This window comes from Neophocaena asiaeorientalis, unplaced genomic scaffold, assembly GCF_003031525.2.
Source record: "Neophocaena asiaeorientalis asiaeorientalis breed wild unplaced genomic scaffold, Neophocaena_asiaeorientalis_V1.1 scaffold299, whole genome shotgun sequence".
Taxonomy (NCBI): Eukaryota; Metazoa; Chordata; class Mammalia; order Artiodactyla; family Phocoenidae; genus Neophocaena; species Neophocaena asiaeorientalis.
Window position 1 is genome coordinate 2,981,477 of NW_020172626.1, and position 15,437 is coordinate 2,996,913.

The 15,437-nt window shown below is 37.8% G+C and overlaps 1 protein-coding gene across 4 annotated transcripts in view; it reads right to left on the reverse strand.

Moving 5' to 3' along the window:
• Window positions 1-15,132, reverse strand: part of EYA1 (EYA transcriptional coactivator and phosphatase 1) — a 151,099-nt gene extending 135,967 nt beyond the window's left edge. For 3 of the 4 annotated variants that reach the window (XM_024739002.1, XM_024739001.1, XM_024739000.1), the window contains exon 1: window positions 15,014-15,128. In XM_024739002.1, the coding sequence (XP_024594770.1) occupies window positions 15,014-15,128 (115 nt within the window). Of the gene's footprint in view, window positions 1-15,013 lie in introns of all 4 variants that reach the window. The other variant, XM_024739007.1, reaches the window with a different exon arrangement.
• Window positions 15,133-15,437: the final 305 nt, after the last annotated feature.

Here is a 15,437-nt window from a genome sequence, read left to right on the forward strand (position 1 = left end):
AAAAAACAGGCAGCAGCACTATTTACAATAGCCAGGACATGGAAGCAAACTAAATGTCCATCGACAGAGGAATGGATAAAGAAGATGTGGGATATATATATACAACGGAATATAACTCAGCCATAAAAAAAGAACAAAATAATGCCATTTGCAGCAACATGGATGGACCTAGAGACTGTCATACTGAGTGAAGTAAGTCAGAAGGAGAAAGACAAATATATGATATTGCTTATATGTGGAATCTAAAAAAAGGGTAAAAATGAACTTATTTACAAACCAGAAATTGAGTCACAGATGTAGAAAACAAACTTATGGTTACCAGGGGGAAAGAGGGGGAGGGATAAATTGGAAGACTGGGATTGACATATACACACTACTATAGATAAAATAGATAACTAATAAGGACCTACTATATAGCACAGGGAACTCTACTCAGTATTCTGTAATGACCTATACAGGAAGAGAATCTAAAAAAGAGTGGATATATGTATAACTGATTCACTTTGCTGTACACCTGAAACTAACACAACATTGTAAATCAACTAGACTCCAATAAAATTTTTTTTTAAATCCAATAAATAAGGCAGGTCTGCCCTGATTTTAAAAAAAACTTCTCTCAAGCATGATCTACCTCTCTCCCTTCTTTCATCACTAAGTTTTCTGAAAGTTTGCCTTCAAGTCCTTAATATCTACTCTGTCTTTAATCCTTTGAATCATCCCTTTATAGCTACTATTTTACTAAAAGGATTTTCCTAATTGCCCGATGCAAACTTTTTCCATCCTGATTTTCCTTAATTCTTCTGTGGAGTGGGCCTTCCTCTGACACTTTTCTCATCATTGACCAACACAACACAGCAGTGTTTCCCTTTTTTAACCTGTATATGTCTTTTTCTCTGGATTGTCTTCCTTTGCCTCCTCTGTGGTTCTATAATTCTACCTCCTCATCTATCTAAATTGTCCCTCACAGTTATGTCTTTCCACAATTAAAAAAAAATCTCCTTCACGTAGACAACTCTCAAATCTCTATCCACGTGCATGACTTTTTCACAGGGACCAATCTTCACATTCCAATTATGCAAGGCCCTTGCCTGGATCAAGGTCAAATCAACCTGCTCAAACGCAAACTCCTCATTCTATCCCTTTGTAATGGTCATGCCACCGAGACAGAAAGTTTCCTTTTCACCCTGATTCCTCCCAGCAACTCTTTCCTCACATTCCATTGCCAAGTCTATCATTTCTACCATTCTAATCTTTACAACCATTTCCCCCCCTAATTTCACAGCCACTAACCTAATTACCTTATACCTCTTCTCTTGGAAAAGCCAATTTGCTTTTCAGTCTCTACTCTATTTTGAGCAGAGATACTTATCTTTCCTTAGCCGAGATTTCAGCGAGTCACTCCTGGCTCTGAGGTCTAAGAGCAGGCTCTCCATTTTCTCCCAAATTAAGTTACCATTCCTTTATCGTGTTCATAAGGCCCTCTATACTCTAAGACCAAGCTTTTTATACTTTTATTTTTTCCTTTCCTTGCCAGTTCTTCCATACACATTTTACATTTGTATAACAAACGGTAACTTACAAGAATAGAAGAATATTACAAAATATAAGGTCACATCTAATTGTCCTAACTTTCCTGTGTGACACTTATTATCTCCCTTTTACAGACAAAGAACCACATGTCCATATATACAGTCAACATTTAAACCAAACTGGTCTACCGAATGTTTAATGCTTCCTCAAATCCATAGTAGGGCTAGTGCCTTTCCTTCTGACATTAAAGGTTCTACAAATTCCCGTCAAGCAATGTCCCACCTGCTGTGTGAAGTCTTGCCTAATCTACTACTCAGGGGTGATTCTTCTTTTCCTTGAGCTTGTACCTCATTTAGAACACATATCCTACTCAACCTCATTTTACATTTCACAGTCTTATCCGTTTGAATATATTATAAATTTCTTCACGATAGGAACTCCAGCTTTTTGTATCTCTACAGAACATAGCACCATGCTTGACACATAGTTGGAACACAATATTCATTGAAGGAATGGATGAAGGTAAAAATGTACAACTGACTTTAAAAAACAGATTACAACTGACTTCATACCACTAGGCATATTGCATAAGGCAATTAAACACACAGTGTATGATCAAACAGAAGATTACATTTTATTCTTCCCAAAGTATCACTCTGTCAGTGTATGTGCAGGTTCTTGTAAAGCCTCTCACTTACAGGACACATGCCCCTCATGTTATTTTGAGCAAAGTACTCTTTGGAGAAGATACATTCACATAAAGGAATATCAATCATTGGAATTTTTGTATGTTTAGAGAGAACCCTTCCTGAATCAGTAAAAAGAGAGGTAAATAAGTCACAAAGATTTAATAATAATTTGTGGGGCATGATCAGCCCAAGACACATGTTAGCTATTGCTGTAAGTAAGCCTTAAAAAGCCCTTTAAAGAGATACAGTTATGCTGTACAGATGACAAATAACCTATAAGATGAAAGTATAACCATCATAATATTAAGTTATAGTTTGGATTCAATGATAGTATCACTCACGGATTTAATGACTACTCAAATCATGAGGCCAAAGTGGAAATGTATGGAGTTTTTTGGGGGTTTTTTTTGCGGTACGCGGGCCTCTCACTGCTGTGGCCTCTCCCGATGCGGAGCACAGGCTCCGGACGCGCAGGCTCAGCGGCCGTGGCTCACGGGCCCAGCCGCTCGGCGGCATGTGGGATCTTCCCGGACCGGGGCACGAACCCGTGTCCCCTGCATCGGCAGGCGGACTCTCAACCACTGTGCCACCAGGGAAGCCTGATGTTTTTTTAAAATGTGTCAAATGACTCAAAAAATGGCATCAAGGGATACCAAATGCACATGTAAACAGAATAAAATTGTTACACGAAATATGAAAGTGCAAGATAGCAATATTCCCAAATTTATATATTTTATAGATCTTATTTTAGACATATAATTGAATTAATAAATTAAAGATTATAAGCAGCCATTCAACTCTTTCTTATCTAAAAGTGTATATATATCTACCTCTGGTTAATACCCATTTGGGAAATGAGGTATCACAATCTGGAATATGATTATTATTCCTCTGAAAATTTAAAGTCATCCTCTTTTTCTTAAAAGAGAGTAGAAAAATATTAACTCTACAAAACAGCCATACAACCTTATGAAAACCAAACCAACATACACAGACTAAACTGGAACTTAAGGGTAAACATGGCCAACAAGAAATGTTATTGTTTTAAAACTCATTATTCACAGAGAGTATAGCATATTGGAGTAGCCCTGTGCAATGATTTATGTCGAGGTCTGGACTAGTTGACTCTTTTTGGTAAAAGAAGTGATACTTGGTAAGTGATGGCTGCTCCGGTAAAATGTCTCCTGCGATTTCACTTTCTTTTTTTTTTTTTTTTTTGGCAATTCTCATTCTTGCCACACAAGCTCAGGTTTCTAACACACGAAATCTTGGCAGATCAGATGAGCCTCCATTCTGCTGCACATCTCTCCCTCAATCCAACCTATCCTTGAAACTGCTGCCAGATTCATACCTAAGACACTTGCACCCTATCAATCCCTCGCTCAAAATATTCAGTGGCTTCTTTACTGGCTCCAGGATAAAGTCCAAATTCCTTAGCCTCGTATTCAGGGTCCTCCACCTCCTAGTTTGGCTCTAGATGATTCTTCCAACCTTATCTCCTATCAGTTCCTCTTCAGCTCAACTGGTCTCCTCCCAGTCTCCCAAACGATCCTACCTTTGTTCGTATTGGTCCCTCATTTAGAATGCATTCCATCCCTTCTCAACCTATTCAAATTCTACCCATTTCCCAAACACTCAGCTCAGATTCCATCTCCTTCTTGAAGCCTGGCCAGACCTCAGCAAGCTGAAGAGCTCTTTTCTCTGAACTCTGAGAGCACTTTTGTTTAGATCAGTGGCTTCTAACCTTCTTGAGAATGAAGCCCTCTTTCTAACACCAAAACATTTCAGAACCCAAATGATAGCCTATTTTTAATCTGTTGATGGAGAAAGTACCCAATGACAAAAACCTACTGTGAATTTTCAGACAAGAAAATTTATATTTTCATAAACATAACAGAACGTCCGTACGTGAAAAAGAGTTAAAGATGGATGTGACCTATTAATTTCCTCATCCTTCCGACACAGCTCTTCGCACAGAACTTGCTGACTTTCAGTACTAGCTCTGCAACTCCTGGGGATCTCTAAGCCACGGACTGGAAATCTCTGCCTTCATAATTTAATTGACACAACATGACCTTTCAGTTTTTGCCAAAATTTTTAAAAAGTCTTATCTCCCCCAACCAGACTGTGAGCTTTTAAATGCAGAGGTAGTGTCATACTTCATTGTACATGTGCTGGAACCTGGCAGAGTGCTTTGTACGCAGTGAAAACTAAATAAATGTTTCCTTCCCGGGACACTTTAAGTATCTGAGGTTCACTTTTTTCACCAATATTTTATTACAAAAAATTTTCATACATACTGAAAAGTTGAAAGAATTATACAGTGAACAGCCAGAAACCGACCACCAGGATTTCACCATTAACATTTTAATCTATTTACTTTCCCACATCTATTCCTCATAAAACCACCTTATTCTACACGCATTAAAAATAAGCTGCAGACATAATATAGTTCCCCAAACACTTCAGCGTTCATATCATTAGAGTTCATATTTGTTTATGGTCCTTTTTTCTTTTAAGGAAAATATACATAATGAAACACACAAATCTTAAATGTGCCACTTGATGACGTTTAACAGATACCTATACTTAGATGCCAAAGCGGGATCTAAACATTTTTAGCGTGTTACAAGAATGGAAACATGGCACAACGGTCTGAAAAGGTTGTTCCAATTTTAAGAATTGAGTTAGCAATATAACAGTCTCCATTTATGGCATAGGCAATATTTACATAGAATTTTCATGTGGAAGAGTAGTCACTTTAAAAATAGCTTATATATATTGAGCATTTACCAAATGCCAGGCATTGTGCTAAGCACTTTATACGCAATAGCTTATTTGCTTCTCGTGGCAACATCATGAGATATTTATTATAATTGTCACATTCGAAAGATGAGGAAACTGCAGCTTAAAGACGTTTAAAAACTAGCCTAAGGTCACACAATTAGGTTTCAAATTTCTTTGATTACCATACCTTTTATGAAACCACTGAAAAATCAAACGTTGTCCAATTAGGGTTTTATCATCCTTAATCATTCCTCTGATGGAGATCCGAACAATCAGTGAAGGGCACAGCAATAGGAAAGTCCCAGAAGAGCAGGGCACTGAACAAAAGTGTATCACTGTATGTTGCAGATTAGCGGATGATAAAATAAACTAGTGTATGAAGATTGGGAGCAGATGAGCTGGCTTGAGTTCATAACCTCAATCGTATCAATCTGGAAAAATGGTTTACTTGCCTAAAGTGTAATCAACCTACCAAATTTACATCTCAGATCATACCTTTTCCCATTCTTCACCGACTCACGGGAGCACCCAGAACTAAATCCTACCCTCACTGTGTATTAATTGAGAAAGTACTTACTGAGTACCACAGGTACTCAGAGTACCTGCAAAGGCTATTAAGAGATGTGCAGATCTCACAAGGGAAGGAGGCATCTTCTCTTTCCATGGAAACACTGCAGTAGCCAGCCAGTACGCAGTAGCCATATGTTTGCTTAAAGAAATATAACATGTATTATTCTTTAATAACAGCTGCTATTCTTTGAGCATGTAGTATGGCAGTGACTGTTCTGAGCATTTTAGGTCTGTCCCTGCCTTTAAAGAACCTTGAGCCTCTACTAGATGAAATACACCCAGTGAAAAAGGTATAACCCCCATTTTACAGTGGGGAAAGCAGAGGCTCAGAGATCATATGATAATAACAATAACAACAAAAACAGCCCATGGATATTAAGTATTTCCTGGGAGTCAGACTGTTGTAAGTGCTTTACCCACTCATTTAACTATCCTCGCACCCCTACAGGTCAGTACTATTATTCTCTTCATTTTACAGACCGGGAAGCAGAGATAAAGGGCATCACACTTGCTAACTGGTAAGGGGCAGGGCTAGTATCCTGGCTTCCTAGCCTTCCCCCAACCCCCTGCTCTGGTGTCTCTCAAAACCCACATGTCAGTTACATTGTTAAACTGACCTCTCACTGTTGTGGCCTCTCCCGTTGCGGAGCACAGGCTCTGGACACGCAGGCTCAGCGGCCACGGCTCACGGGCCCAGCCGCTCCGCAGCATGTGGGATCTAGGCAAGTGTCAGATAGAAATTTGTGCTGAAAACATAATATATAAATAAGTACATGATTTTAGATAAAAATGCCCTCATAACTTCTCACCTGGAGTCTTTTCTCCCCACCTACCACCTGTTGAATAGAGTTTCAAAGTACTACCTAAGTGTATTTGCAAGACACAGACTCTATCACATCACTCTTCTGTTTGCAAGCCTTCAGGTCACCCAGTTCCTTCAGGATTGAATCCAAACTCCTGAACCTGGTACATAAGGCCATTCGTCATCTGTCTGCCATGTCTCTCAACACCCCCCTGCCCCCGCCCCCCCCCCCCCCACACACAGCCCCCGGGATTAGGGATGGCTTTGCTACACCTGAATAATCCATGGCCTCCCTTTCTGCCTTTCTGGCTTGGCATCCAGTGGTTTTCTACCTCTCCTTCAAGATTCAGTTTAAGTATTACCAGTGTGCAGAAACCATCCCTAGATCACCTCAGTCATGATTAGGCATCCCTCCTCTGGAGAATACAGCCCTGAGCATCAAGTATGGTGGTCATCTGATTATTGGTCTGCCAATCACAGTAGACCATGAACTTCTCCCTGGCAAGACTGGTATTTGGTAAATTTCTAGACACAATCAATAACTATTTCTTGAATTAACAAGGCAATAGTGGATATATAGCACGATATATATTCTTACATGATATGTATATTCTTTTCACTGTGGTGCATATACACCCTTGCTCCTGCAATTTTTCCCCACCTTAAAAATGTTGACCTCCAATCATGACTCCTTACCATCTATGTAAGGATACTAAACCTAAGTGTTCTAACTGCTTGATCTTTTTATCATTCAGCTGTTTCTTGGACTATGTGAAAGGTAATTCATCATTGCTGAATAATACTGAGTCCGAGTGGAAGTTTCCATTTATAAAACAGTTAATTAGTACATATCAAATGCAAGTTAGTTCCTGTGGAGCAAATTCAAACTCAGCAGCCATGCTGACTGCGATGTTCTCTGGATGGACGGCCTATGGCTACTGTAGGAATTGGTCTGTACAATGATCATTTTCAAAAATTTGCAAAATGGGCTTTAGCTACTTATTGAATCTGTTAATGCTTTGTAAATAAAATCAGTGAGCCTTCTCTTGGAATCATTCACCTGCATTATTTACCTAGTAATATGCAATAACAAATATTTGTTGACCGTTTTCAGGGCCAAGCCTTCTGCCCTTTGCTAAGAACACGACAGTGAACGGCCTTATCCCTGCCTTAGGGACCCTTGAGCCTCTACTAGGTGAAATACACATATAAATGGAAGCTGTAGTTCCTTCAACGGGTAATAATCTTAGATAAAGTAACATAAAAACTTCTTAAGGCAGGTTAAGTATTTCAGTAAGTGCTAAGTTTTTAGGCTATTAGGAAGTCCTTTTTTTTTTTTTTTGAGTGTAAAGGATGCAGGCTTTAAAATGAGCCTGACATGCCTTTGAATCTCTTTTCCAACACAGATAATATGCTGTGGAAGCATAGAATAATCACTTAAACTCTTTAAAATGAGGTGCAGAAAAGCTTAGGATAAAATAAGGTAGGTGGAGGGAATAAAAGACATCCTTAAATAGATAGTAAGAACTTAGTCTATACAGTTCATAGCCCTTATTTTGCTAAAACAGTATTCTCCCCACACAAAATTCCCCTTATCAGTAATAGATGCAGTGATAAAACAAGGAAATATTTTAGATTTTGATTTAGGTTAATCTTATGAAAGAAAAAATGTCTCTGTTGTATATTACAGGGAGCACTTTAAAATACATCCTTGGAATGTGTCTGGTAGAGTTCACCCACCTTTTTCAGTGTAATGGGATACTGGAGGCATGAAATAGAACTGAAAAACCTGCAAACCCAGCAAACTATCTTGTACATAATCATAGTAAGCTTTTAGTTATAAACTACTTGGCCGTCCTAAAGCTTAACGTAAATCCTCGATTAGCTTCTCAAAATTTATGTTCTCTTTTAGTAAAGGCAATATTTTAGCAGTCTTTGACGATGTCTGTGACAGATGACTTCTTCCTACCCAAAGTGAAAAGGGAAAAATAGAAAATTTACAATTATGTATATATTCTTTCTATTATATTGTAAGTTTGGAGGCAAAAAGAAGAGAATGAATTATTCTTGGACCTTATTCCAAGTAAGCAAGGTGAGAATAAGCACACACGCGTGCACGCACACACACACACACACACACACACCACTTTTATCTATATACTGCTCACCCCAAAACATCCTTGGGCATCCTAAGAAATTAGGAATTACTTAAATCAGGGAATTCACGACCAAAGCGATAAGGATTGGCCTAAATACTGGCACTCACTAAAGGTCTGCACATCCCTCTGGGGGAAACCAAAGTTTCTCCCAGAGATAGGATGTCCTTAGGAAGTTATACATACTTCTGTTCCAATGAAAGTTCTGGCCCAGCTAGGGGAGAGGTGCCCCAGAACTGTAATTCTCTGAACTATTAGATATTGGGAGTAGACGAAAACTGTCTACATCGAGTCGTTAGTTTATCAAGAAGCCTGGCCCTCTAGAAACTCTGAGCCTAGTTTCAGGCACTATTATAGTTCCTATTCTTACTGTGAAAGATACAGTTAGTGATATGTAATTGGCTAGAGTATGTCTGCCAACCTGCAAGCCCTACACGTGCCAACCCTCTATTCCTCCCACTTGACCTCTTCCACTCCCTGTCATTCTCTCTCCTCCTGTTCCTAGAATGTAGCATGCATGTTCCCAACTTATGGCTTTGGAAACTGCTCTTCCTATGGAGCCCCCAACAAATGCCATTTAAGCTTCTTCTTTGAGTTTTGCTTGGTTACTATAACCTGGTTCTTAAAGTCAAGAGAAATGTGACCAAATTCATCACCCACTTCAAAATATTTTCTGAGGCCGAAAAGACTTACTCTGAGCAGTAGCAAAACTGCAACCACTTTTAAAATTTCACAGTAATACTGCTTCAATCCAAATGTGCATATAATAATGACTATTATAATGAAAAGCAGAGATGACTTCCCAACTCCGTTTGATCCCAGAGAGGCTTAACATAGATGGACGGCTGGTGGAATTATAATTAAGTCTAAAGCTTTGAAAATGAAAACTAGTAAGAGACAATCCCCTAGAAGTTAACCTATTGATGCAATATGCTACATGCACACGACACAAGGAAGAAATCTCACACACTCATGCACAAAAGAACTTAAAAACCAGAGTTCGACTACCCTGGGGAGTTGTCCTTATAATGAAGTCCTTTTGTCATCAAAGCCTTTGCCATTGGTCCTTTTACAGCTCTGCTGTTTGCTAGAGAATAGTGTTCTCCAGTCATGAGGACGGTGGAGGTACCAACGTTTAGTACGAAGGTATTGGCAGATGGTGGAATCATGTATTCTCTCCCTAGAGTGATACAGTGATTTGAAAACCCAGGCTCTGGACTCAAACAGAACTTGATTCAAATACCAGGTCAGATACCAGTGGTACCAATTACAAATCATGTGTCTTTCAACTTGGCATTTAACTTTCGGAGACTCAGTTTTATTGTACATGAAACAATAATGGTACTCTAGAAGGGGCTATTATTTACACATGGTCTAGAAATTCACAGAGCACTTAGTAAGTTCCTAGTGTGTTACAAGTTTTACTTATCATCCTCACGGCAAGCCTGATGTGAGACCTGCTGTTATCCCCACTGTACAGATGAGACTAAGCCACCCAGAAGTTAACGTGCCTGAGCTCACACAGCCAGCAAAAGGAGCTGGGATTCAAACCCAGTGTCTCAACCACTATGCTGGCGATCTCAAAGGATTTTCTGAAGACTAAAGAAATGAATCATAGAGAATGGTCAGCTTAGTGACTAATAAGTTATTCTTAAAAATTAGCTATTATTTTCATTAACTACCAACAAGCATGTGAAAATTATTCTCATACACTGTATACGCAAACATTAAATCCTAACAAATTATTTTTTTCATCCTTTCACAGCTTTTGCTAAAGAACAATATAAAAGAGGCCAATTCTGTGGCTACAGACAGACTCTAAAAATGTCACTTAGAAACTCCTTTACTCACAATGTCCCTTCATCTTCCAGAAACTAAATCATGTGCAGAATGTAAACAACAATAAAATTAGATTACCGTTTTTTCTACTGACAACAGAAAATTTGACCGCAAATATATAAATATAGCTTTTAAAATGTAGCCTCAAACCAGAATGTTATACACATTCACTCCAGTTTACATATTTTTCGTAAGTAAGAGTTCTTAAAAATACTCTAGTTGGATATAACTGTATTTTACGAAATTTAAATTACAGTGAGGAAAACAAATTCAAGATACTGACAATTTGTTTGCATTCTAAGCTTTGTAGAAAGGATAAAGCAACTTTCAAATAACTTCTGATAATAGAAATTTGTAAAACTGAATTAACCTATCAGCCTAAAATATGGAATACGCAACTAAATCAGTCTTAAAATGCAGAAAATTTAGCCACCTAATCCAAGATTGCATCTCTTATCATCTGGGAAATCTGATATACCAATTCAAAATTACTACTTGAATTACCATCAGAATCCCTGAAACCCTATTTGTAGTGAAGATTCCAATTGCATCTGGTTTTATGTCACTTCAAGACAAATTCCTCTGCTTTAAGACAAGTTTAGCCTCTTCTTGAGTTTGCCTCTAAATTTACAATCAAGAAAACTCAGAATGAGAGCTTTGAGTTCTGCTTGCTCACAACTCCTTTTTGCCCTTCACCACTCCTCACCCCTAGACAACCAAAAATAAACACTCACACTAGCAATATATGAACTGACCAATCTTATGCTCCCGTGGATTTAAGACAAGCAGAAAAAACAAAGATGGAAAGAATCACTGCTTTGCAAACAAGGCCTTAATTAGGTACGTAAATAAAAATCCTTTTACTGCTGGAGCCCCAGGTCCTTCTGAAGAAACGTTTCCCAACTACGTCTCACACTGACACAACACAAACGTCAACACGCAGCCTCTACCAAAGAGAGGCCGGAACGTATACCTACACATTGGAAGTCCTCTCAGGTCCGACACTCATATTTATCTAATAGGAGTATCACCACCCGAGAGCCTATGTCTTAAAAATTAAGCTTTAATAATCTAATAAATTCCTCTTCCGTTCTGTCCCGGAAGACGAAAAGACTAGAAGAAAACAGTTATAAAAGGAAAGCCACCACTGATGTTTCCATAACCATTCCATCAGTCTCTCCAGGTCAAGCTTTAATTGTTGAACAGTAATCTAACATAGTTATTAACTCATCTGGAAACATATCACTTCTAACAGTGCTTTTCTTAATGCAAGTCAAGCATTCATTTATGCTATTTTGTATTTTTGCTCTTTATGTTTTCTAGTTCAAAGATTTATAAACTGGGTGAAACCCACATTTCACTGCAACAGTAACAATTCACAGAGAGGTTGGAATAGAATATACAAATACGAAGAGTTGAAACTTTTGAAATCTGAAACATTCAAACAACGAATCTCACTAAAGAACATTTCAGCTAGGAAGGAGAAAAGCACAATATGTGAGGCTACAGCTCAGTGTCTTTCTGTCTTTATCCCTTAGATGAACCATGAAAATAGGCACTAGCCTGTGAGGACAGAACCTACAAACACTGAGTCTTATGATAATTTGGCAGCCAACTTAAGAAGAAACTTAATATTCTCTGCCTCTCCACTCCATTCCCTTCTTGTTTGTTCTTCAGATGAAGTTATGGTTTTTGATACAGGAGATGTTCATGTTTTCTTAGCCTCATGATAGGAACAAGTGGTTGCAGGAAATAAAAAATGGCTCCGGTGAGAGAAGACAACCTATCTAAGTGGGTGAAGGGCCAACAACTATGTAAACTCAATGGAAGTTTTGTTGACCTAATTAAGGAGACTCATTGCAACTGGGCTGCAATAAAGTCACTTAAATATCCATCATGGCGGGGATAGCTAGAAATACTTGTTATGGACTTAGGGGAGGTGATTGATATTTTAAACACTCTTTAAAAAGTTAAGGGATTTCTTGTTTTTTTTCATTCCTCTAATTCATTGGTAAATACTGCTGGTTTCAAAATAAATAAGATTTCAAAGCAGGAATAGGAAAATCTATAATGATTCTATTCCGGGAAAGCTTGTCAGCCACTGTGAATTCACTGATTTTTAAGCTGAACTCCTCTAGTGGTGACTGAGAGAAAAGACACAAATGCCTTATGCAACATGTAAGCAGCATGATAAATTGATTCACAAACTTAATAATAACCCAGAACTTTCTGATATCGTTTGCATCTGAACAGACATGTAGCATAGATGGTGAAGAAAGCTTGGGTCCATGTTTTCAAACTGTACACTAAAGTAAAACTGATGCCCCAGTCGACTAAAATTTCATGTATTCTTTGGATAATTTATACTGGTATCTTCTCACTTCACTTTCTACCATAACCTTTGCAAAGTATACCAGTAAAGAATGCCCGAAAACAGAGTGAGGTAAGTAACTGGGTACCTGTCTGAAATAGGTCTAAAGAAAATCCATTTCTAAGCCATAAGATAACTAATTTTTTTTTTTTTTTTTTTAGGAGAGAAATAATTTAGGTTCAGCAGATTACGCAGTTATCTAAGACATTTTCTTAGTTTGGATTTATTTTAGTTACGCAAAAGTCTGATCAAGTACATGTTACTGAATACAAACATGACATCAAGCTATGAAATATAAATATTCAGAAATAGTATCATTTCACATGTCCTTAAAAAGCAAACCACGCATCACTCACACAAAGCCATCCAAGGGGGCAGTCTCCAACACGTACTCTGTTTCAACATTGCCTGGTTCTTCTTTTGTAGGAGTTGATTTGCCAGTAAAACGATGACAAAATGAAAACATCTTACCCCTATTTCATTTCTTCATATATAAGAAAATTAACTCAATTTCATAATTACTCCTACCAATATGTATTGGTCTATTCTATAAATCAAAACAATTTAACATACTTAGAGCTTCTTTTTTTTTTTTAAGTTACTTTAAATGATTGTCTTATTTGGACTTCACGGTGATGAGAATGACTGTTACAGGTTTCCACCTCTGGTGCCCTGATGCTGCCCTCAGCGGCCGCCATGCACGCTGACACTGGCATGGGGCCTACCGGTCCAGGGCCCTGCAGTGGTCTGTGTGTCGGTGCACACACCCGGTCCAGTCCACACTGCAGCAGCTGCCATGCTCACACCTGAAGCCAAATTCCAAAGGAGAGGAAAAAAGGACTGCTGGTTTTTATTTCATCTGCTCTATAAAATCTTCCTAAATGCTAGGATGACTTTCCTATACATAACTGAAATTTCTTTTTGATTGCCTATCGAAATGGGCAGAAAAGAGTTTCACGTGTAAAGGAACCTTTTTCAGAGATTTTTTTTTTGCCAGGTCAGCAAAGTTTCTACTTTTGACAGGGACCATTTTCCATAAATGAAGGTATTTACTCAAAAAGGAAAATACAGACTACTTACATGTAAAAACAATCACTGAGGCTGTAAAAGTTATCTCCTATCAGAAACAACTGATTTTATATTGTATCCATTACCAGAAATTTCACATCATTATCAGTTTCAAAAGGCTTCCCTCACACATACTGGAATATTGCACCAAACGAACAATTTTATGGCATTTGGGGGTTTTTTTGCTGTTGTTTTTAAGAACTATGATAAAAGATCACCATGGTGATTGAGAAATGATGGTTAAGGGTTTTGTTTATGGATGGAACTCTAATGTAGATAATTCATCAAACTTCTAGTGAAACTTATGTTCTAAGTTCATCAAGGTCCTAAGGCTTAGTAAGGAATAAATAAGCAAAAATATCATCTGTGAAGAAGGAATATTTCAATAGGCTAAAGTAGAAATAAATACAATGCAATATGTAACATACCCTTCTATGAAGTTTTAAAAATATGTATAGTACCTAAATAAACGTGCACGACAGCTAACGATACACACAAATAGCTTTACCTATATGTTTAGACTTAGGTATATATGGATTAAATAGGCGTTCCTATTTACATAAAATTTACATAAATATTCATATGTATTAATTACACAAAAATCATTGTAATAGTACTGTTTGAAGTATATACTTAATCTTTAAGAAAGTAAATGAATTTCATGTTATCTTCCAAGTAAGGTCGTATATTTGTAAACAATAAGTATTTTTTTTTTACTTCTTTATATTTCAGTGGCCAAAGCCACAAGAACATTAGGCACACAAATTATTTTATTGATATTTAGAGACAATCCAGTCCAATGTTGCCTTGAAACAAATTTGGTTATATTTAGTAACGAAGGGAAAGTAAAATAAAGGAAATAATCCAAATTTTCATGGCTCCTAGAGCAAAACTATTGCAGATTGATACTGTGATGTGGAGAATGATCAACAAGAAGAAAAAACACACTCAAAGCTTAAATATGTCATGCATACATATGCATCTGTGTGAAATAAAACCAGTCTGTGTAATGTCATAATAACCTGGTAACATGCAGTCCCTAAGTAAGGGTGGATACTGATTCGTAAGTCAAATTACCTAAACAAGAAATAAAACAGTGGTTTCATGGATTTGACAACTGAAATCATAACCACCTAGTAACACAGTGTATACTGATGAAGAAACAAGGTGCAAAGTAAACAGTGAGAAGGCAGACACTCACCTTCGGTGCCATTGGGAGTCATGGAATTACTATTTATATGAGAGTTATCGAGTTTGGGGGATTCACTACTACCACTCAGACGGCTATGCGGGCTGGTTAGATCCTGCATTTCCATAGACCTAAAGACAAGAAGCCTTCCGTTTGACAGATGTACCAAATTCATAACCCCACTATTTAATGCGCTAACGACTTGACACCTTCTTTGAAACACATTCGCACAAAAGTCCCATTGTATCTATCTTCTTCGACTCAAAATAGTTTGTCTTACGTTATGAAAGGATGGCTGAAGTGAAAACGTAACGTGTACTATTACAAGATGTCACTGGCCTTACCTATTCAGCCAAACATTCATATAGTTTTTTTTTTAATCTCTTTTTCTCTCCTCCGATAGCTCATCAAGTCCCAAGATCTAATGAGACAATTC